The following is a 25,402-nucleotide window of genomic DNA, read 5'->3' as shown; positions in this document are numbered from 1 at the left end:
GTGCTCCGCTCTACCGAATGGAACGGCAGCTTAGCCATTTTGGCTTCAACACACACTTCACATCTTTCTTGTGAGTTAAACTTATCAACTTTTAGTAAATTAAGATTTACTAATCTTTTTATAGCATTTAGATTTACATGTCCTAATCTATTATGCCATAAATCAGAGCTCTCAAGCAAATAAGAGGATGTGTCATCTTCCTTATTGCATTTTCCTTTTCCACGGTGAATGACTGTAACATTCAGCTCAAAAAGCCCATTCACTAGGTGACCTTCACCTATGAATTTTCCATTCTTGGTCAATATAACCTTTTCACACTCAAATTCTAGTGAAAATCCATGATTTACTAGAAGTGAGCCTGATACCAAATTATTTCGGATGTCTGGGACATGTAGCACATCCTTAAGGGTAAGAACCTTTCCAGATCCTAGTTTTAGGAACACATTACCCACACCAACTACCTCAGAAGAGGCTTGGTTTCCCATGCGTACTTTTCTACCTCCAACAGATCTGTAAGTAGAAAAAATGCTTCTCTCGGAGCACACATGACATGTGCCACCCGTATCAATAAACCATTCATTTTGATTATTACCATGGTCCACGTCGGAGACCATTGCGACCACCTCGTGATCTTTGTTGTTTATAACAACACGTTCAAATAATTTGCACAATATTGTCTCCATCAATAAGTACACAATTATATTGAACCATATGTGCATTGGTATATTCAACACCACATGCATCCCAATTATTACTACCAAGTCAAAATTGGTCTTGCTTGTCAAATGACAAACGATAAACACAATTCTCAAGAGAATAACTCTCAAGAAATTAACCACTTCATGCACATCGACATTGCGACTGTTCGTTTCTTCATTCCAGCTTTGGAGCTCATGTTTCCTCCAACTTCGATTGGTATAACCCTGTCTTAGAAGAGTACACTAATTTTGTCTTGCGATTAATCGTTTCTTCATTCGATTGTAATAGTTAGAGTACCGCCTGTAACGGCTTGGGAATTTCATTCCTTTATTTCTAACAATCGCAAGACAAATTATTGTACTCTTCTTTGCGATTGTTGGAAATAAATGGATAAAATTCCCAAGCCGCTACAGGCGGTACTCTAACTATTACAATCGAAAGAAGATAATAACAATAAGTGGAATGAAAATTACGACGGAAATAATAAAACAAACCGAACTATAAGTCGAGTCGAGGGAAGCCCTCTTTCCGCAAGACAAATTACGCCCGGGCTAGTGCTCACGGAATGGCGTATTGCCCCCAAAGATAAAACAACTTCCTCCTAGCGTGTAGAAGCACCTCAAACCCGCTAGGCACCGGCGAACTTGATGGAGTTCCGAGAATCGAGCTATGCAATGCTCCTAAGATGCACACTATGATGTAGAGCTTGAGAGAAGATGTAATGCTTTTGTTGGTGTGTTTTCCCTCTTCCAAACTCCACCTATTTATAGGATAGGGGAGGCTACCTCAAAGGTCTTAGCATTAAGGGACGTCATAAACCAAATGGAGGTTATAAGAACATGAAAGGCCAAAGGACTTAGCCACATGAAAGGCCAAAAGCCTCTCCTTATTTCACACGTTTTCAACATCACCATTGCGGATATACTATCAGTGTGTCTCACCAATCTACTGCGAGTCATAAGACTAAAGTGTCACGGAAAAAAATTCAGAGAAAGGCATAAGAATGTGAGGCGAGCAGCTCTTCTTCTCGGTGAGAGTAAGGAGATTCTTGAAATTCTGCAGCAGCGTGAGCTTCCACATTTGGATGTCGAGAAAGCCGGTAATATTGATGAGTGGAGGGCATCCATGGAGCCAGATATTGAAAATCCTATGGCATCCCCTTCAACATCGAGTGACAATGCAACATCTCCTTTGGCACGTCCTTCAACATCAGGTGACAATTCAATATCTCCTTTGGCATCTCCATCAGCATCAAGTGGCAATGCAACAATAGTGGGATAGTAATTTTGTTATCTTACTATTTATGTTTCTCTAGTGCATTTGAATTTCTACAAAATGTGTCTTAGTATTGTGATTGTAACTTTTATCCGTTTCTGTTTCTCTTCGTTTAACACTTGGATTTATGTTGCTCGTATGTTCTTATCAAGCATGGTTGTAACTCTTTTGATATATTTTTATGTCTTAGTGCAGTTGAATTTCAATTACCAAATATGTTTATGACTTATGGTGATTATAACTTAAATCACAATGGAGCCGGCCACTTTCACTCCATATTTCTCCACTAAATGGATCGATTAATTGTGTGCAAATCAACAAATATCAACTCTAAAAACAGCTATTATTAACAATTAACTGAAAAGTGAAAATTCAATGATGATAATATATAGCTTGCCATTCTTATTTCACCATTTAGTTATTTTACCACTACAAATTAATGCATTCCTCATTGGAGAAAAATGAGAATGGTTATATTTTATAAGAAAGTGAGAGAAAATAAAAGAGGAATTAAAAGTGAGTATTCATAGCTAAGAGTATTCAAATATGTGAATTACAACTAAAATTAACTAATTCACAAATAAGATTGTTTTGGATTATGAATTATAGTACTCCCTTCGTTCCGCTTAAGATGACATGTTTTCCTTTTTAGTTTGTCCCAACTAAGATGACACATTTTCTTTTTTGGTAACTTTCTCTCTCCAATTAATACACTCAACCACTTTTTCTCACTCCTATTAAAATATCTATCTTTCTTTATCTCTCTACTTTAATACATACACCCACCTTCTCTATCTCCAATTAATCACTTTAACCAATAACTCCTAAAATCCCGTACCGGATAAGCAATGTGTCATCTTAGCCGGGACGGAGGGAGTAATAAAAAATTACTCCCTCCGTCTCCCATAATTTGTCACCATTTGACTAAGCACATCTTTTAAGAAAGATAGTGGAAAGTGAGTTGAAAAAGTTAGTGGAATGCGAGTCCTACTTTTATATATTAGTTTTATAATAAAATGTGAGTGAGAATTAGTTAGTGGAATATGAGGTCTACTACCAAAAATGATAAAAGTGAAAGATGACAAACTTTTAGAGATGGATAGAATTGGAAATAAATGACAAATTTTCAGGGACAGTAATTCGCAACAAATGCATAATCAGCGTTTGAATTGGCAACAGCGATAACATATTCCCAAAAGAGTAATGCTGTACTTGTCCATAAATTTGGCTTTTGACATTTTAATTTAGTTGACAGTTTTCTCTTTTTTTTATGACAAAAATATATAATTTTAATAATTTATTTATTTATTTTTTAAAATCATGGGTTTTCAAGAGCAAAAACTGGGCTATGCAGAATTATTTGACAATATTGTCGCAGCGATAAGCCCAGGCCCAATTAATAATACCCAAGCAATCTGAGTTTGTCCCAAAACGACAACCACGGCCCAATTCCAGTGCTTTGACTGATTCCTTTGTAAAGAAACATTTATTTTCAGAATAAACGAAACTAAACTACGTACTACTTTTTATCTGATAATTACTATCCAATAATAATAGAAATATTTTCTTATAGAAATTACTTCCATTTCTGTTCTGTGATTAAGGTTGTATTTAGCAAATAAAATTATTGAGAAATAAAATTCTCAATTTCTTGAACATTGATGATCATCAATAATATAACTTGAAACTCCCTCCGTCCAAAAAAAATAATCTCATTTATAAACGACACGAATTTTATTGAAAAATTAATAAAATATGAGAGAATGAGAAAAAGTAGTCAGTAGGTAAAGTAAGAAAGATACGGAGAAAAAATAAGTAAAGTATGAAAGAGGTGAGAAAAATTGGATAAAGTACTAAAGTATGAGAGTAAATATTTCTAATTTTAGAAATCGGACTATTTTTTGTGAACATACTGAAATGGCAAAATAAGACTATTTTTCAGGTAGACTTTGTATAAATTGGCAAAATGAGACTATATTTCGGGTAGACTTTGTATAAATATAATGATTAGATATTTATAATTTGTAATTAATCGTTGTTATATAGTACTCCCTCCGTCCCACATTTATAGTCACATTTAGTTAGGGCACGGGTTTTAAGGAATTGGTAGAGTGTGTATTTAATGAAGTGAGATGGTGGAGTGTGTAATAAATGAAGTGAGATGGAAGAGTGAGATGGTAGAGTGTGTAATAAATGAAGTGAGATGAATGAGTGTGTAATAAATTAAGTGAGTTGGTTGAAGGTGGGTCCCTTGTTGACTTTTTGGTTTTTTATTTTTGTTTTGGTTTATTTTTGTGTTGATAATGGCATTTGAGTGTAATTTTAGTGAATAATGAGGTAAAATTTTATGTCCAAATATGGAAAATTCTAAATGTAACTATAAATGTGGGACGGACTTTTATGGCAAAATGTGACTATAAAACTGGGACGGAGGGAGTATATATCAAATTCAGAAACATAAGTCTTGATATAAAATTTATTTAATCTACTATGATCATAAGTAGTACTCCCTCCGTCCCATAAAAGTTGAGACAAAACTTTTGGGCACGGAGATTAAGAATTTATATTAAATAAAGAGGAGAGATGAAAAAAGTAGGAAAGATAAGAGAGAGTAAAGTAAATGATGGAATAAAATAAGAGTGATTAGATGTTTTGTCTTTAGTTAAAAAAGGAAATGACTCAACTTTGTTGGGACGGACTAAAAAGGAATACGACTCAACTTTTATGGGACGGAGGGAGTAGTATAAAATAAAATAATTCACCTTAAAGCTGATGTAGTAGTAATTGATATGCAGCATAAGTTAAATATGCAACGGTGAAGTAATGCCACAATCCCAATTCGACCGCTATTTTCGTGGCAGCCCAATGCAGCGGCTCGAACGGCGGCTCGACCCGTTGCCCCGCCTCCGCTACTTCCACCGGCGGCAGTTAGGAAGAGACAAACATTAAGGATGAAAACGAACTTTATGATGCTATGCATTTTATAGATTTAATTCGGAATTATTTGACAAATGAAGAAATGAAAATTACGTGTTTAGGTTTTTGGTTTCAGAACTACATATATATACAGGACAAGCCCCTTCCTTCACAATCGTATTTTAAGACTATATAAAAATAAGAACCGTACATTTCAAAATTAATTTTATCTTAAATCAAAATATTATTTCTTAAATTAACAAATTAATGTCTATTGCATTTCTGTATGACACTATATATTGGTACTAATTAATAGATGTCGAAAGTGCTCAAATGTGTTTACATAAAAATCTTTTTTCCACCAATTCTAAGTAAAATTTATACTCCTTCCCTCCTAAGGAAGATGTCCTCTTTCTTGAGCGGCACGAGATTTTATACAACTTTATTTTATGTGTTAAGTGGAAAGAGTAAAGTAAGAGAGAAAATAAAGTAGAGATAAACGTGTTTCCATTTTTGGTAATGGATCTTGGTTGGGATAAACCGAAAAGGAAAGTGGGACATCTTCAATGAGACGGAGGAAATACTTTTGATCGATTTCAAATTAAACTTAAATATATTCTGTTAAAATTAGTAGTAATTGTAAATGGCATCTCCATGATATATACATTATAATTCATTTAAACATATACCAGAGCATACTATTTCATATACTCTCACCGTGCAAAAAAAATAATCTTAAATTTTCATTTTTGGGTGTCCACAAAAATAAAAAGTTTCTCTAAAATTATTAATCATATTCTACCCACTTTTTACTCCTTATTGTTCATATTTTAACCATATTTTTTCCTTTTTTTTCATACTTTATCAATTTTTTATTAAAACTTGTATTGTTCACCTACGAGATTTTTTTTTGGGATGGAGGGATAGTTATAATTCATTTATATATACTAAAGAATGAATAGAATAGAAGTTATATGCTCCATTACCAGCTATGGGACCAAAATTCTCAATGTACGAATGTATGCTAACTCATTTATCTTTTATGTAATATTTTTTCATATTTTAAGATATTTACTAACTAATCAAGCTAGAACAAAAAAAATATGGTTGCAACATTTTCTTTAGGACCATTAATATTATTTACATGACTTGATTGATTTCCTAACTAATAAATAATACTACTACATCTTTTTCTTTATTAAATATAAAATACAAAACAAATCGATTATGGGCACTTGACATTTTGTAAATAAATTAAATACTAAAAGAGGAATCCAATACTAGTTAATGAATCAAATTCTTATCATTCATGATATAAATTAATGTAAAATACTAGGATACAAGGCAACCATAAACTTTAATATATTTACTGGCCATAACCAAAACAACAAATCATGAAATTAATCTATAAGCGTAAAGCAGCATAAGTTAAATAGGCAACGGTGAAGTAGTGCCAAAATCCCGATTCAATAGACGGCCCGCTGCTTCGATTTTGGTGCGTTCCCCGGTATAATGTCCACTCCTCTACTTCCGCCACCTCCTCTACTTTCGCCGCCACCTCTGCCACCACCTCCGCCCTTCGCACGAGCAACATCGAATGTGAGGATGAGACAAATGATAGTAATGACGAAAACGAATTTTATGACTCGATGCATTTTATTGATTTTGGTAAGGGGTGAGCTACGGTTTTAAAGAGATTTGGAAAGACCGTGTGCTTGAGAAGAAGAATAATAAATATGGAGTATAATTATATTTACTCATCTAATAATTATTATGGAAGATTCCACATATAAATGTAATATATGGAAATATAAAGGGATGTACAATATTAAATCAAATTAAATTCCGATTTTTATGAAATAAATGATAAGACTAAATAAGATGAATTGAAATTGATCTCATAAACCAAACACACTACATATTTAATCTAGAGATACAATCTTATAAACCGAACAACCTCAATTATAACTATTAACTGTATTGGTGGGATGAAATAGTTTGCTACAAGCAACCATATTATTGACTAGGCATAACCAAAATAACAAATTATGAAATCAAACTATAAGCGTAAAGAAGCGTATGTCAAATAAACAATGGTGAAATAGTACAACAATCCCAATTCAATAGACGGCCCGATGCTTCGATGATTTCCGTGCCCGTTACCGCCCGACGTAGCCCCGTGTCCCGGTATGATGACCACTCCGCCGCCCTTTGCTCTGCCTCCTCTACTTCCGCCACCTCCTCTACTTCCTCCGCCTCCTCTTCCACCTCCACCGTGGCCTCCACCTCCACCGTGGCCGCCACCTCCGCCCTTGGCACGAGCAACATCGCATGTGAGGAGGAGACAAATGATAGTGAGGACGAAAACAAACTTGATGATGCGATGCATTTTGTTGATTAGAGAAATAGGGTTAATGAGTTGAGGAAGAGAGCCACGGTTTTAAAGAGATTGGGAACGTGTAAAAAATACTGCTCCATATAATTATATTTACTCGTTTATTAGTTATTATGGAAGATTCCATGTATATAATTTGTTAAGTATATGGAAATATTGATATTATATGAAATGAAATAATAATGACAGGCCTAACTAATGTAGTCAATAAGATGAATTGGAATAGATTTTCGTGTTCATGAGAAAATTGAATTGAACTTATCAAAATCTATAAATTAAATTGTGAATTATGAACAGAAAGTTCCTAACCAAAAAATATAAAGAGAAAGAACGAATGAAAGACGAACGAATATTACTAAATTAAACCAAACAAAATAAATATTAAAGCTATAGAAATGGAGAATAATCACTTCACAGTTTACAGTCTTGTGTTTCTCTTTCTCTGAATGAAAGTAAAGTGAAAGCAAAATAGAATAATACTCCCTCCGTCCCATAAAAGTTGAGTCGTATTCCTTTTTAGTCCGTCCCAACAAAGTTGAGTCATTTCCTTTTTTAACAAAAGACAAAACATCTAATCACTCTTACTTTATTCCATCATTTACTTTACTCTCTCTTATCTTTTCTACTTTTTTCATCTCTCCTATTTATTTAATATAAATTCTTAATCTCCGTGCCCAAAAGTTTTGTATCAACTACTCCTGTGGAACGAATCTATGGAGTGAAGTCTTCAATCTTCCGATCTGGAGTCTTTAATCTTCAATTCTCACTCTCAAAGGTGTTCTTGGAGGTGTGTATGAGTGTTGGAGGCGGTAAGTCTAGAATGTCTCTCGTCCAATCCAACCCTAGCCTTTTCTCCTCATTTTTTCATAAAAAATTGCGTTTCCAGAAGTCAAACCCGTCAAACTGACTGACCCGGCCGGGTAGAATTTTAGTGCTTTAAATCCACCCGGCCGGGTGTCCATTTCTGACCCCTTTCTGGAATCTTAACGCTGTCTTCAGAATACCCGGCCGGGTGGAATATTTGTGCTGTAAATTCACCCGACCGGGTGTCGTTTTCCGGATCCCTTCTGTTCTGCAAGTCCTACCCGGCCGGGTGTAATTAATAAGGGTGAAACTCACCCGGCCGGGTGTAACCTTTAGAGGCCCTGCTACCTCCTATCCACAATTGGCCGGATTTTTGCCTCTTTTTTATCTACTTATCCTAGAACACTCAACAAACACATGAAACTCCAAAAGATAGGTTAATTGGCTGGAAATAGATAATTCAAGCATCGAAACTCAACATTAAGCACCTCAACATACCAATTAAACCGACTAAAACATGAGTTTATCAATAGTCTATTAACATAGGAAAGTTAATTATACCGGTTATTACCTAGCTATTTGTGGGTATTGTTGGACTTGGTAAATTTCAAGGCTTAAAATTGAATAAGTATAATACTAGTGTTATTATATCATGCCTTAACATTTTGAATCAAATTAAATTTGAAATTATATGAAATAAAATAATAATGATGAGACTAAATAATATAATCAATAAAATGAATACGATAATCTATCCCAATTCATTTTTCAAAACTGATTTTAACTTATAAAAATCCATATTAATTAACTTTTGGATTGTGAATGGTAAGTTCCTAACCAAAGAAAGAAAAAAGAGAAAGTAAGAATAAAAGACAAACAAACGAATATAACTAAATCAAAAAATACTAATTATAGAAATTGGGAATATAGTTACCTTAAGGTCTTGTGTTTGTCTATAAGAAGGAAATGTATAATTAAATAGATGACCATTAATTTTTTACAAAACTATTTAAATATAAACAAAACGTATTGTTTAAGACTAAAAGGTATTACACTTAATATGCAGAACTAAAAAAAAAAAAAAATTGGACAAATATAAGGGACCAATTTTAGACTTAGGACATAGCGTGTAGTGTATGTAATATTGATCTTGTCTGCATGAATGCAATGTAATATGGCTCCGTCCCTGCACAATGTAAGTACTACATTTCATGTTTTATGTGGTGGTATAGTGATCTCATCTACATATAATTCCGCGTAATGGCCATAATTGTATTCCTTATATCAATATATCAATTTCACAGTATTATATGCGCACAACGACGAATCATGAAATCTTGATTTCGCAATTGTTCTATTTGTACACTATAAAAAAATCGCCACTAAACAGTGAAATTTCTTCAAAAAATAGATTAGTGACAGATCATTTTGGCAGATATGTCAATAATAAACTTGTCAGTAAAAAGTTTTAGTGACAGAATTACAAGCGATTGTTTCAAACTAGTGACGGCGATTGTTTCAAACTAGTGACGGAGTACTCTGTCACTAATTAGTGACAAACACTTTTCAGTCACTAAATCTGTCACTAGTTGTTGAGCTATTGAATTCTGTCACTATTTTGCTTTATTTTTTTGTAGTGGTATAAAAGATTGAAATAAATTGATTATGGGCATATGACATTTTGTAAATAGATTAAATATATTAATAGAGGAATACAATTCTAGTTAATGAAAAAAAGTCTCATCGTTCTTGATATAAATTAAGGATTTAGGGTTTAGGGTTTAGGGTAGTAATTACTTGGTTGAAGGAATTGTGAATTGATATTGGCATATAAAATATAGCATAATAATGTCAGGCAATAGATCTATAACTGTACTGTTAGGAAGACAAAAATAGTTTGTTACAAGCAACCGTAAACTTTTAATATATTTACTAGGTGTAACCAAATCAACAAAATATGAAATTAATAGGCAACGGTGAAGTAATGCCACAATCTTAATTCCATAGACGGCCCACTGCTTTGGTGCGACACCACCAGCGGCAAGGGCCGTGCACCTCCTCCTCCTCTGCTGCTGCCACCTTTCGCACGAGCAATGTCGCATGTGGTGAAGAGACAAATGATAGTAAGGGCGAAAACAAACTTGATGATTCGATGCATTTTGTTGATTTGGTAAGGGATTAACGTGATTCATCAAAAGAGCTGGCGTGAAAGGGAAGTCCGAGCACCATTGTTTAATCCATATTCCCTTTCGCCATAAGTGTCGTTTCGTCTCGAACTCCCTGTTGGGTTTAAAGTTTTGGGAAACCATTTTATCTCTAATATCACAAATTGACAAAACAGTGACATAAAACATGGATATCCATACATGTTTGTTGAATCTTTTGAATGGAGCACCGAGCCATGAACGTAGGCATAGGAAAATGTCCCAACAATTGCAACAAAAATACCAAAGTTCGTAATGCATTTTTAGATGATTAACATATTGCTTATATATAAGCTGGAAAATACTCAGATTTAGTGATGTACAAGTCACCAGACATTACATGTGAGGCTTTATTTAATGTATATACATAATTTGACTATTTAATATTTTAACATTCAGAATTAGTTTGTAAATATTAAAAAATTTAAAAATAATTAATATATTACATTTTTTTCTTTTATTCATATTTTAATTTCATTAAATTAATATTTTAAGATTTAGAAAAATAAAATTTTAACTTTTTAATTGGACATGTTCATCATTATCTCAAAACCAAACTGAAAATCATGTACTAGTATTAAATTACCGCAAATCATGCAAGCTACACAATTTTTAATAATATCTTTTAATGCACAACAGGGGCAATTTATTAAGAAAATAATACAGTCATTAGTAAATCCAATTAGTGTAAAATTAAAGGCATGCATGGCTAATTACAGTATATTAAACGCTGTTATATAAGTAGCCGAACATTTTGTCTGTAGAATATTTTCTGTTTACCAAATCATACGTAATTCCCTCAAATCGTGGACTATGGAACAACGAAAAAATATCAATGTTATAATATAATTAGTCATTTTAAAGTCCCGGGATTTATTAGATAGTATTAATCAAACTTCGTGATTTTTGGCATTTTGTTCTTTAGGAAAATATAATGAAAAGTTTGTGGGATGCATATTGCTGACTAATAGTTTTATAATAATGTGAATATATTAAATTAGTGAGATATAAATTTAAATTACTAAAAATAATTAAAAATTTTAATTTTATAGGAGTTTTTAATTATAGATGTTGTACTATTTTATTAGATATGATTTTATGTGATATAGCATAATTTAATTGATTTTTAATTAAGTGATTTTTAATTAGCCAAGTTGGTAGATGGAGCACTACGATTCCTCAAAATCAAAAGATCAAATCAATTCCCTCACAAGTCACAAACCAAGTAAAATTTTCTAAAATTCGAACTTCTCATGCCAATGTTAGAAAAATTAATCGTATTGCTGGGATGACAAAAATAGCTTGCTACAACCAACAATACAATTAATACTTGCTAAATATAATCAACAACAAATTATGAAATAGGCAATGGTGATGTTAAATATAAGCGTAAAGAATCGTATGTTAAATAGGCAATGGTGATGTAGTACCACATTCCCAATAGACGGCCAGCTGCTTCCGTGTAATTACCAAATCAAACAATATAAATTAATAAATCTACTTATTACCTAAGGTGCTGTGTTTGTCTAAATGTAAGTAATATGCATAAACAAAATAGATGAATATAGCATTGAGAATGTGATCAAATGCAAACTCTAAGGGCTCGTTTGATAAGAGGTTTGATAAGAGAGATGAGATATACCAAGATTTGTTAAATAAAATAAGAAATGCGGGCTTCGTGTCAAGATAAGCTCGGATGAAGGTTTTTTTGGTTGTTGTTTGGTAGACAAGAAATTATCTAGATTTTGTATTAATAAATCATAATAAATGAGGTAGAAATGCTATCCGACCAAATCTGTGAGATACATATCTTTGTATTTTGAGGAAGAATTTGCGGGCTCAGATGGGCCATAGAGAAAACCATGGACTAACATAATAGCTTAACTATGATATTAAACACTTAGAAATAGTCATATAAGTATATATATCTAGGCATTACTAACTTATCAAACGGGCCCTGATATTGTACAAAATCCAAACTATGATCTGAACCGTTAAAAATGTCAGCAGATTACAAAATAATAGCAACAGAAAATATCAACACAGTGTCAACGGTTGACACGGTGATGACATTGTGTTGACATCAAAATCTTGAAATCTTACACTGTGTTGACGTTGTGTTGACACTGTGTTAAAAAGTTTAGAGTTTGTACAATATATAAGTTTGCATTTTATCACTACCATATAGTATTAACTATTAACAGTATACCAGTAATTACCTAGCTATTTGAGGGTTTTATAGGATCGGACTTGGTAAATTTCTAGTCTAAAAAATTAATAAAATTGGTCTTATTTTATCTTACCTCAATTTTGTACTTCTGAAATTTATAGTGCAATATTAGATGGTTCTCAGATTATTACTATATAAGCTGAAACTGATATAGTGATATGATACTCAAATTAAGCGATGAACTAATCACCGGACATTACATGTGAGGGTTTTAATAAGATTTCATAACTTTTATTTGTACTAACATTTATACTGAATCAAAATACTCCTATAAATTAAACGCATAATTAACTTAAACAAATCCAACAAAATTCGATAATCTTTTTTTTGTTACCACTTGACTATTAATCTTGAAGCAAACCAATAATATAAATAAATTAATATTGATAAATGTATATTTCAAAAAATGCATATTCATTTGAAAACAAATATAGGGAATAAATAGGGAGCCTATTTTTGTTAATTCAATGGAAAAGCATGATGCACTATTTATTAGCACTAAAAATTCTTGCAAGTATACAAGGTAGATCTAGTATAGCTAAAGGTCAGTACCGGGATATCGAACTCAGGGAATAAGATTGCAACTGTCTATCATATACTAAGCGTCATGTACTATTTAGAGACACATGGTTTTTGGGTTTGAATTTATAAACTAGACATAAAGAAATAAATAAATAACAGAACATATAAAAATAAATAAAATACAAAACAGGCTAAGGAATGCAGAATTTTAGGAACCACAATCAAAAGCTAAAATCCAAAAGACTTCCTTGAATTACGGTCTCTAGAGTTACTAAGCTATCACGTATGTAAAACTATATCTTCTCTCGAAGCATATAATTTGTAGATTGCTACCTAGAACCGAAGTGTCCTTCCTAGAACTAAGGCAACAACTCCTAAAAGCTCCTAAGATAATTTTGCTTCATTCAAAGGCTCAAATCTCTCGATTTTATTGGCAAAGACGTCAATTTCTCCTCTTTCAAATTAGACTACTCACTTCTCAGTTCTTGTAGTAAAATCCACATGCATTCATAAGATGGCCAGTCAAACAAATGTATAAGCACAAGAGAAATCGAAATAACTACAAGAGCTAACAAGGAAAAACAATTGAATTAATAACTCAAAATCATAGCATATTACCAAAAATTCTACAAAAGATGTTTAATACTCATGGACAAGTAAAACAACAAAAAGTACTAGACATAAAGAAAAATAAAACAAAACCCAAGGTTGAATTATGCAGTCTTCAGTCTTCTCTTGCCTGGATCTGCAGAGCTCCGCTCCAATGGAAGATGGAAGAATAATATGTGGAATATGAGATGGAAGAATTATAGGGATGGAGAGGATTGGAGGCTCTGAGATGAATATTATGAATTAGGTTATGGGGTATATATAGGCTTGAAAAGGATTTATAATTGGTAAAAAAGTATCCTCCAAGTAAGAGAAAAGATGGCAATTTCGAATCCTACAATTAACAGGAGAGATTTGATATCACAAGGCAACAATTTCTTTCCTCTCTTTAATTTCCGCCAATTTCCGCCTAATTTTGACTGCACTGCGCAACGTTCGTAAAATGGCCATAACTTTCTCCACGGAACTCCGATTTAGATGTTCAAGGTACCCACGCGAAAATATTTCAAAGACGAAGAGAATGGTATATATTAAGCACTGATTGGACTTCAAACTCGTTGGCAGATGGCCTCGAACAGAGGCTGTTGTACCTTGGCCTTTTTGCACCCTTTTTCTATCTTTTTCTATCATTTATCAACAAACACGTCAAAATACCAAAATATATAATATATGCAATTTAAGAACATAATTTGCAAGATTGACATTTAAAACGAGCCAAATCTAGGCCTTAAAAACATGCAAATCTCGTGTTTATCAAAGCATAATAAGTAAAATAGGCGACGGTGAAGTAGTGCCACAGCCCCAGTTGAATAGATGGCCCGCTGCTCTCGTTCCGCACCTGCTGCGGTCTGCTACTTCCGATGATGTAACCGGGGGTAAAACTGTTCCCGACGCCATAACTACTTCCGCTGCCCCATGCACCGCTCTTACTGCCTCCGCCCGATGCACCGCTCTTACCGGCGCGTCCACCTTTTGCTGATCCTCTGCTGCTGCTGCGGCTGCGGCCGCCTCCTCTGGCACGAGCATCAGTGGAGGTGAGGAGGAGACAGATGATAGTAAGGGAAAAAACAAACTTGATATTGCGATGCATTTTGTTGTATGATCATTTGTCAAATAAGAACTGTATATTTCTGAATATACGGTTCTTATTTGGCAAAGATGACAAATACACCGTTAGAGAAAGAGAGAGAGTTGGGGATGAAAAAAGTAATTATAGAAGGCTCCATACACATTGGCGTACATATATAATATGTGGAGATACAAGAAATACTACTATACACCAATTAAATTAACCAAATATGATTGTAAAGTTATTAGATTTTCTTTATTACTTAATTAAAATATTGACATGTGTTATAAAGGCTAAATTGTCGAATAAGTCATATTTTGATCAGTCTCACACTATTTAAATATAAAAAATAAATTATGGAGTAAAAAGACGAAAATTTTGCGACACATTTTTTTCTTTTTCCTAGCAAATTACGCGCTCATGCGACTCTCAGTAGTTTAAAATACATTTACAAAATGTAGTTAATTATATGTTTTCGCTTTGCCTACCACCATTTTATCCATGTGTTTTGTAGCGTCTACCACTTCAGCGCTTAATTCACTAAAAAAAGGGAGGATTAGATTACAAAAATTTCGTTTTTATTTTTCAGATTTTAAAAAGTTTGGAAAATGGACCCAAACGCAATGTAATATTTCATGTATTACATGGTGGTGTGGTGAGCTCACCAACATGTAAATCAACATAATACCCATAATTGTATTACTTATATCAATTGCATAATATTATCACGGGTATTACGCGTTAATTGGATTATGTAGCGTGATTCTCAGGACGTAATTAAAGACTACAATATAATATTAGATATGTATCTTCAATATTATTATAGCATTATGAGTATCATTCTGAGAAAATGATTAATTATGTGGCATCACTATTGTTCAATTCATTTTTAGCCTTATTTGTTTTATTTAGTTTAAATTTAATATATTGAAAAATACAATTAGCATATTTTATTTTATAAAATTCAGTTAAATTTAAAAACCACTCTACTACTATAAATAAACAAATAACATAACACTATATTTTGCCAACTTTTACTTTACCAAGTAAATATTATTAGAAAAGCGGTTATTTTTATAAGAAAAAAAAAGTTGTAATCAATTTTTTTAGTGTAACTATAATTAATTCGATCTTGAAATTTCGAAATATAAGTATTACTCTTTCATATTAAAATCCAGTAAAATATTTCAACCGATCTATTAATAAATGAAGATGGTACTTATTTAATATTGTATCGGTATTGAAAATCACATTTTTTTTATAAAATGCCAAAATATACAAATATAAAAAGGAGTTCATTACAGTCGGTATTAAAATTTCACATCATTTATGAGTTCAATATCACTCTTTTATCATAATAGTACTAATAAATAACATTTCAATAGATTAAAGATGATAATGTAATTAACCAGAGATATCAATAGCCTTCACTTCAGGCTTCTTAACTTCCTCCTTGGGCACAGTCACCGTGAGCACCCCATTCTCCATCGCCGCCTTCACCTGCTCCAGCTTCGCATTCTCCGGCAGCCTGAAGCGGCGGCAAAACTTGCCGCTACTCCTTTCCACACGGTGCCACTTGTCATTCTTCTCTTCCTGCTCCTTGCTTCTCTCCCCACTGATTTGGAGAATTCCACCATCCTCAACCTCAACCTTGACTTCTTCCTTCTTCAATCCGGGAACATCAACCTTGAAGAGATGAGCTTCCGGCGTCTCTTTCCAGTCGATGCGGGCATTCGCCACCGCAGTGGTTTCACGCGCGGAGGAGGGGAAGTTGGTGGAGAGAGGAAAGTCCTGAAAAGGATCCCAAACATCGAGGGAGAATGGATCGAACACGTTGCTGCTGCGGCGCCCGAAGAAGCTTGGGATCAGAGACATTTTTGCTTCTAATCACAGAATTTATGTGTGCGACTGACTGAATGATGTGAGACTTGAGATTTCTGATGATGAATCGGGATGAAGTAGGAGGAGAATTTATAGTTATCAGAGGAGAAATCGGTCCGCTTCGTGCGGATTCTGGAATGCGGATTCTGGAATGCTCTGTTTTTGGGATAGAAATGGTAGATTCTAGATTCTACTCCTACGTACATGTCTCTTAATTCTCTTCGTCGAATTTATATATTAATTGCACTTGTTAATAAATCAAGGCCCATGATCAGCCAGCCCAAATTCTAGCTCCATTTGTTTCGTATAGTCTAAGCAACATACTCTAATTGTTAAGGGAATTTCTTAAATATCATTTGAAGTTCCTAAAAATCTATTAAAATACGGAGTATAATTTTGTAGTAATGATTATTTTATAAGCAACAGTTTTGTAAAAAAATAACCTGATTATGATTTATTATTTTCAACACTTTTTATATTTATCTCAATAGCGTATAAGATGATTGTAAGAAAATAAAATTAGACTAATTACGATTGTCTTACAACCTACAAGTCTATACTACTACTATCAACGTAGAATTAGCACCACAACATATATTAATAGTTCTAAAACACACTGTAACCATAAATTATTGGATAGTAATTATCAGATAAAAAGAACGTAGCTTAATTTAATTTATTCTGGAAACAAATACTTCTTTACAAAAAAATCAGGCAATTGGGCCCTGGTTGTCGTAATGGAATAACTAAGGAAGCCTGGGTATTATTATTTGGACCTGAACTTCTAGCTGCGACAACATTGTATAGTCAATGAATAAGAGCAAAAAACAGTAATGTTTAATGCGGTACTTATTTTGGTGCGTTGTCGTTTCATGCTTTCCCGTTATATACGCGTTCAAAATTATCGGTTGTAGTTGCAACCCTAGTTAATTAGTTACGTTCATTACCACGATTTTTCTTAATATTCATGGCGTTTAATTTGGAATTTTGGATTATATGCTTGTTCAGTGGCCACGAGATATTTAGAGTTGTGCATTGAATTTGGAGGCAGCGGTAGACGACCACTTCTGTGAATGTGACAGTCAACGCGGTCAAGACTTGATAATCCAATAAATATTCAAAATCATTAATTTGATTAGAGTGAACTGAAAAATGTGGATACTTAATAAAATTCTACTTTATAATTAAAATATATTCAGTATTTACACTATTTGTGCTTGGTATGATTTCAATATATAAATACATCAGCTAGTCTAAAACTATACTTTATCGACTTCTTTTAATTTACTGCGACCTAGCTAATTTCGAATGAATTGAACTTAATAATTAATTAAAATGTCATTATTGGTATCTCATTCATGTCCCACTATTAAATTAATTATTTTGATGATATTTATTATAAAGAAAATTTATAATAATTTATAAAAGGCATGATTAATATTTATCTATACAAGTGACATTAATTAAATTCAAAATAATAAATATAGTAGTATATAATTAGATTTAATAAGTCTTCGATGAATATAAGAAAAATACCAATGACACATGAAATCGGACCACAAAAAATGACCTACAAAGTCATAATGTAATAAATAGATGTAGGAAGAAAATTAAGCTAATTTCAACCATGATATTCCTGCAAAAAACTCATTTACTCAGCACATTCTACCGAAATTCCATCCCAGCCAAAAAAAAAAAAGAAATTTAAAAAAAAAGAGAGAGAGAGAAGCATAAATCAAAACAAGAGACTGCCGAAGTCATGGCTTCACCCGACTGCACCTCGTTATTCAAGGAGGTGCAAAAGAAACTTGATTCAACAATGCCATAGATAGGGTTGTATATCACAGCAGCTACGGCCTCCTGCACGCTTGCTATCACGACCGATGCTTTCATTAGCTTTAGAACCAAAAGGTATTGGCTCCCGTCTCACTATTTCTCTCTCAACGCTTTCTCCTTGACAGTATTAGCCGTGACCATGAAGTTTCCCGTAGATCTAACAAGCACCGACCTTAGCACCCAAGATCAATATTCACGGTTTGAAAGCCTTATTTTCATGTCTACTTGTATGAATCATTTCATGATATCTTTGGGGTCCATGGAAAACAATGAAATTGTACTCAACTTAGCAGCTTTAGGCCTCCTAGTCATCACTATCAACGTAAATGTATGCATTCATATTGTTCAGATGCATCCGTTAGTTTCAGATGAGTTCTATAACTTTCGCCAACAAAACGCATGTGTAGTCATCACACTCCTCTTGTTAGCAATGTCATGTTCTATAGCGTTAATGATTTCAAGCACCAGAAGATACATGGAATTGAAGTATAACGAGATGCACACATTGGTTTCAGATAGACAAGTAGATGCGAGTATTGATGAAGTTGGAATATTGGTGAAAGGGTATTGGGTGATGGCAGAGACTGCTAGTCCACAGTTTGTGTTGGCAAGATCTCCCATTTCTTCCACTTCCGCTCTCTTGTGTATTTTGACAGTCCTACTCGCTACCAGTGATCAAATTTTGGTATCTTCCCACGTATCCATTTCATCTGTGATCAATTATTGTCCACATAATACTTCACACTATAGCTGGTCCATCAGGTGGATTATAGGAATTCAAGTTTTTGGAGTTTTGATTGGAAACTGTGGTCCTATAGCCAGATGGGCATGCATAGTCAAGGCTTTAGAAACGGAACGTAAGAGCTTCAGAGATGAACTGAAAGTTGACAAGTACTGGACTTTGAAGCTTGTAGAGTGGAGGGATACACCACTTCCATTTCGAGTTCAAAACCAAGTATGCAAGAAGCTAATTTGTGATGTTGTAACATATATTCTTAATTTCTGCATTGGGGTTCAGATTCTCTTTGTTTCAGCTAGCAAACTAGTTCAATTTGGGAGTGTAGTTTTTTTACGTTTCTGCAAGATTTTGAGAGTGGGAGGTTCTGAATCTTCAAGCGATGGAGCACAAGTAGATTTTAACCGATATGTTCTTCTACTTGAAGGTGAGCCAAAATTACCTGATTATATCGTGAAGAACATCTGCAGGCAGGCAGATAGGCTGATACAACAAGGCGAAAAAAAGCAGCCTAAGAATTTGATCCGACTTCTCAGGAAATCTGCGAACTTTGATGGGGTGGGACGATTTGACAACAACCAAGTTCCAAGCTTGCATTCTCAAGAACCTCCAAATTGCTGGTCTCTGTCCGTCGTGACTTTGACGGCTATTTCACTTGCACTTGCCAACATTGCTGACGATGAGGCTAACCAACTATTGGCTAGTGTTAGTGAGGGCTTGTCCATCGTGAAGGTCATTGAGAAAACTCTTAATAGACACGGGGAGATGGAAAGCATCAGAAAAGAGTAGATGTGGTTTGGGTTGGAGTTGAAGTATACACAAAATGGGATTGTAATGATCTTGACAGCTCGACGAGAGGTGCAACGCAGATGGAAACACTGCAAAATCTCTCTGTTGCTGCAGAAAAGATTGTGACTAGATTCATGGCTCAAACAAGAGATGTTATGATGCAGAACCCTCTCAACTGGCCTAGTAGGGTTATAGCTGCTAACTCAATGTACAGGATTGCTCAGACGATCTTGGTAGGGATGACAATTGTTGAGCACCTAAGTGATGACGAACTACTTGAGAGTAAATCCATCACCATCGCAGATATACTAGCAGCATGTCTCACCAATCTAGTGCGGGTCATAACAGTCAAGTGTCACAGAAACGACTTCAAATAAAGGCAAGATAGCGTGAGACAAGCAGCAATTCTTCTTGGTGAGAGTAAAGAGATTCTTGAAATTCTGCAGCAGCGTGAGTGGAGGGCATCCATGGCGCAAGACATTGAAAATCCCTTGGCATTTCCTGCAGCATCAACCGACGTTGCAACATCTCCTTCAACATGAAGTGACTATGCAACAATAATGGGGTAGTAAAGCTTTTTAAGTTGTCTAGTGCATTTGGATTTGAATTACGAGATATGTCTTGAACAAGTGTGATTATAACTTATAGTATGTGGTTTTTATTTTGTTAATTAGTCCATTTTGGTTTTCTGTTGCAATGTTCTTGTGATCATTTTTGATCATTTTTCGTTTATTTGAATTTTAATTACAAAATATGTATCTTCAATATTATTATAGCATTATGAGTATCATTCTAAAAAAGGATTATTAAGTTAGCATCATTATTGTTCAATTCATTTTTAGCATTGTTTTTTTTATTTAGTTTAAATTTAATATATTGAAAATAACTATTAGCATTTTTTATTTTATAAATTTCAGTTAAATTTAAAAACCACTCTACTGCTTTAAAAAACAAATAACATAAGTACATAACATTATGTTTTGCCAACTTTTACTTTACCAGGTAAATACTCCCTCCGTCCACGAATAAGAGTCCCATTTTTTCATTTTGATCCCGTCCACGAATAAGAATCCCAATTCGATCATAAATGGTAAAGAGACCCTACATTCCACTAACTCATTCCACTCACATATTATTTAAAACTATAAATACAAGTGAGACTCATATTTCACTAGCTTTCTTCCACCCACTTTTTTTTAACATTTCTTAAAACCCGTGCCGGATAGAAATGAGACTACTATTTGTGGAGGGATGAAGTATTAATTATAGAAGTGGTTATTTTTATAAGAAAATAAATAATTATAGTATTCAATAATCTTCATCAATTTTTAGCATAATTAAAATGAATTCGGACTTGAAATTTCAAAATATAATGTATTACTTTTTCATATTAAAATCCATGGCTAGTAAAATATTTTGACCGACCTATTAATAGATGAAGATAGTACTTATTTAATATTGTATAGGTATTGAAAATCACCATCTTTTTGATAAAATACCAAAATATACAAAAATAACAAGGCTTTCAATACACTCGCGGTATTAAAATTCACATCATTTATGAGTTCAATATCATTCTTTTACCATAGTAGTAGTACTAATAAATTACATTTCACAACTTTATCAATAGCTGAAACATGATCATGATTCATGTAATATTTAACCAGAGATATCAATAGCCTTCACTTCAGGCTTCTTGGCTTCCTCCTTTGGCACCGTCACCGTTAGCACTCCATTCTCCATGGCCGCCTTCACCTGCTCCAGCTTGGCATTCTCCGGCAGCCTGAAGCGGCGGAGGAACTTGCCGCTGCTCCTCTCCACGCGGTGCCACTTGTCATTCTTCTCATCCTGCTCCTTGCTTCTCTCCCCACTGATTTGCAAAATGCAACCATCTTCAACCTCAACCTTCACTTCCTCTTTCTTCAATCCGGGAACATCAACCTTGAAGAGATGAGCCTCCGGCGTCTCCTTCCAGTCGATACGGGCGTTGGCCACCGCGCTGGTTTCACGGGCGGAGGAGGGGAAGTTGGTGGAGAGAGGAAAGCCATCGAAGGGATCCCACACATCGAGGGAGAATGAGTCGAACACGTTGGTACGACGGTTGCCAAAGAAGCTCGGGATCAGAGACATTTTTGCTTCAAATCACAGAATTTATTATTTATGTGTGCAATTGATTGATTGATTGATGTGAGACTTGTGATTTCTAATGATGAATCGGGATAAAGGAGGAGGAGAATTTATAGTAATCAAAGGAGAAATCGGTCCGTTTTGTGCGGATTCTGGAATACTCTGTTTAATGTTAGATTCTAGATTCTACTCATACGTTCTACATATGTCTCACAAGGCTAATGAATAAATTCACGGCCCAGGACCAGCCAGCCCAAATTGTACCAATTGCGGCCCATGGTGTTTGGTATTTCCTTCGTCCACAAAATATTGTTCAATTCTGATTCAGCGCGAGTTTTAAAATATTGTCCAATTCTGATTTAGTGCGAGTTTGAAAATGTGAAAAGTACCTGAAAAAAATTAGTAAAATATGAGTCTTACATTTATATATTAATTTTATAATAGAATGTCAATATAATGAGTTTGTTGAAAGTGAGGTCCATTTACCAAAAATGATGAATAAAAAAAAATTAACTAGATAATATTTTACGGACGAATTAAAATGGCAAAAGTGAACAACATTTTACGGACGAATAGACTATTTAATTTAAGCAATACACACTAGCCGGCCCAAATTGTAGTAGTTGTTTTCTGAGAATTTATAACTTGAGCAACATGCTCTTATTTTTCGGGGATTAATTTTGAAGTTCTAAAAAATTATAATTGCAATCAATTGAGTAATTATACTCTTTTATAAGAGCATTCACTATGATGGTTGATCGCAACCGCCTTGCGACCGGCCACCCCATCAGCCATTATAGGCTCCGATTGTGGTGAGGGGGCCAATCACCATTCTTCATTGCCTCCGCCCCGAAGCCGATCCACCGACAACGGAAATTTCTTTTTTTTTTATTTTTTTTATTTTATTCATTATTTTCTTGTATATACCACATTCCCTACCAATTATTCACATTATTCCACTTGTTTTTATCTCATTCTACATTTTACTCTCTCTAGTCACAATGTTTCCGATGTTTTTAGTTTGTTTGTTTTTTTTAAAATATATAAAATAGTGATGATGTGGAAATAAGATAAGTTGTAGGATGAGCTCTCATTGCACGAATATAGGTTCTGAGATGGACTCCGAAGTTAAGGCCACCATTGTGAATGCCCTAAGCAACATTTTTAATTATTCACATTATTCCACTTGTTTTTATCTCATTCTACATTTTACTCTCTCTAGTCACAATGTTTCCAATGTTTTTAGTTTGTTTGTTTTTTGTGAAATATATAAAATAGTGATGATGTGGAAATAAGATAAGTTGTAGGATGAGCTCTCATTGCACGAATATAGGTTCTGAGATGGACACCGAAGTTAAGGCCACCATTGTGAATGCCCTAAGCAACATTTTCGTAAAAGATAACCTGATTATGATTTATTATTTTCAAATATGAGCAACATACTCTTATTTTTAAGGGATTAATTTGAAGTTCTTAAAAATCAATTAAAATACGAAGTATAATTTTGAGTAAAGATATAAGCAACATTTTTATAAAAAATAATCTGATTATGATTTTATTATTTTCAATGTAATAATTTTTATAATTATCTCAATAACTTATAAATTTAATTATTCAAATAATTTTATAAATTATATTTCCTTAGAGCATCTCCAATGGAGGCTAGCGGATAGGCTAGCCGATCGCGGCGCTAGCCAATCCGCTAGCCTCCATTGCGGCAATTTAGGCTAGCCGATCGGCGAGCTCTAGCCGATCCGCTAGTCTCCATTGCGGGCTCAATTTCGGCTAGCCGATTGCATTTTTTTTAATATATTTTTTATGTATTTTTTTTTATTTATTGCATTTTTAATGTATTTTTAATGCATTTTTTATTGCATTTTTAATGTATTTTTTTTATGAATATTTTTTTTTAATTATGTGATTATTTTAGGATGTATCTTTTTTTTAATTTATATAAAATTACTGCATTTTCCCGTATCTGTGTCGTAACTTTAATTTCGTATTTTGCGTGATTGTAATTTATGTAATTTTTTTTAATTAATGTTATTTTTTATAATCAATGTACATTTTTTTTATTTAAATGAAATTAATGAATTTTCCCGTATATTTCTCGTAAATTTATTTCCGTAATTTGTCATAAATTTAATTACGTAAATTGAATTATTTTTATTGCGGCTAGCCTGTGACTAGCCTTAAGCTAACCTATTTGCTTAAAATGATGATGTGGCAGATGGAATTTTAGTGCTGATGACATGGCAGGGAAAGAGAGTGGCTAGCCTGTGGTTGGCCTAAAGCCATTGGAGATGCTCTTAGTCCCATGAAAGATGTCTCATTTTTCTTTTTAATTTGTTCCATTAAATATGTCATATTTTTATTTTTGGAAAAGATCTCTCCTATATTAATATAGAAATGACTTTATCTCTCCATTTAGCATACAAAAGAAAAACTTCTTAAAATCTCGACATTGTTTATGGAACGGAGGGAGTAGTATTTGATTTTTCGAGATGCCTTGGACCACATATTCGATAACTTCATATCATGGGTCGTTTCAAGCCCGACTGAAATAAATTTATTATTTTTTTTATAAAATTTTATTCATTATTTATAAGTATGAATTTTGATCAAATAAAAATATAGGCAATTGTTGTATATGGTGGTTTGATCAAATAAATTCTAGTTGTAATACATTATTCACATCTATTTTAATTGCAGCACAAACCACAATAACTCGCAAACTGATTAGATTAATTGGATTCTACATTACATAATGATGGCTTTACTAAAGCCTAAAACACGATAGCAAATACTTCCTTCGTCCCAGATAATTTGGGACACTTTGACCCCATACGAGTTTTAACAAATCTAATGAAAAATGAGTTGAAAAAGTTGGTGGGATGTGGATCCTACTTTTAAAGTTTTAGTTTTATAATAAAATGTGAGTAGAAATGAGTTAGTGGAATATAAGGTCCACTACAAAAAATGGTAAAAGTGAAATGGGACAAATTATGTGGGACGACCCGAAATGGAATACTGGGTCGAATTATCTGGGACAGAGGGAGTACAGTATTAAAGCCACAAACATATACCCCATCCGTCCCAGATTTATAGTCACATTTTGTCATATCCATCCCATATTTATAGTCACGTTTAGAATTTTCCATATTTGGACATAAACTTTTACCCCATTATTCACTAAAATTACATTCAAATGTCATTATCTACATTAAAGTAAATCAAAACAAAAATAAAAAACCAAAAAGTCAAAAAGGGACTCACCTTCAACCTGTTGGGGTTTGGTGGCCCTTGCACA

General features: G+C 33.7%; 3 protein-coding genes across 3 annotated transcripts; 1 reads left to right on the top strand and 2 right to left on the bottom strand.

Moving 5' to 3' along the window:
- Positions 1-15,999: 15,999 nt before the first annotated feature.
- Positions 16,000-16,740, bottom strand: LOC125201210 (17.8 kDa class I heat shock protein-like). Its single transcript, XM_048099231.1, has one exon. It carries the CDS (start codon positions 16,596-16,598, stop codon positions 16,128-16,130), a length of 471 nt encoding a protein of 156 aa, XP_047955188.1. The 5' UTR covers positions 16,599-16,740; the 3' UTR covers positions 16,000-16,127.
- Positions 16,741-18,891: 2,151 nt separating this feature from the next.
- Positions 18,892-19,965, top strand: LOC125191899. The gene has a single exon (XM_048089328.1). The coding sequence runs from the start codon at positions 18,892-18,894 to the stop codon at positions 19,963-19,965; it is 1,074 nt and encodes a 357-aa protein (XP_047945285.1).
- Positions 19,966-21,469: 1,504 nt separating this feature from the next.
- On the bottom strand, positions 21,470-22,182 carry LOC125201298 (17.8 kDa class I heat shock protein-like). Its single transcript, XM_048099360.1, has one exon. It carries the CDS (start codon positions 22,093-22,095, stop codon positions 21,625-21,627), a length of 471 nt encoding a protein of 156 aa, XP_047955317.1. The 5' UTR covers positions 22,096-22,182; the 3' UTR covers positions 21,470-21,624.
- Positions 22,183-25,402: the final 3,220 nt, after the last annotated feature.

This window comes from Salvia hispanica, chromosome 1, assembly GCF_023119035.1.
Source record: "Salvia hispanica cultivar TCC Black 2014 chromosome 1, UniMelb_Shisp_WGS_1.0, whole genome shotgun sequence".
Taxonomy (NCBI): domain Eukaryota; kingdom Viridiplantae; phylum Streptophyta; class Magnoliopsida; order Lamiales; family Lamiaceae; genus Salvia; species Salvia hispanica.
Note: the sequence above shows the minus strand (reverse complement) of the source record. Positions and strands in the feature narration are given on the sequence as shown.

Bases quoted from the DNA above. Each gene is read 5' to 3' on its own strand.
- LOC125201298 (XM_048099360.1), bottom strand. From the start codon at position 22,095: ATGTCTCTGATCCCGAGCTTCTTTGGCAACCGTCGTACCAACGTGTTC.
- LOC125201210 (XM_048099231.1), bottom strand. From the start codon at position 16,598: ATGTCTCTGATCCCAAGCTTCTTCGGGCGCCGCAGCAGCAACGTGTTC.
- LOC125191899 (XM_048089328.1), top strand. From the start codon at position 18,892: ATGATTTCAAGCACCAGAAGATACATGGAATTGAAGTATAACGAGATG.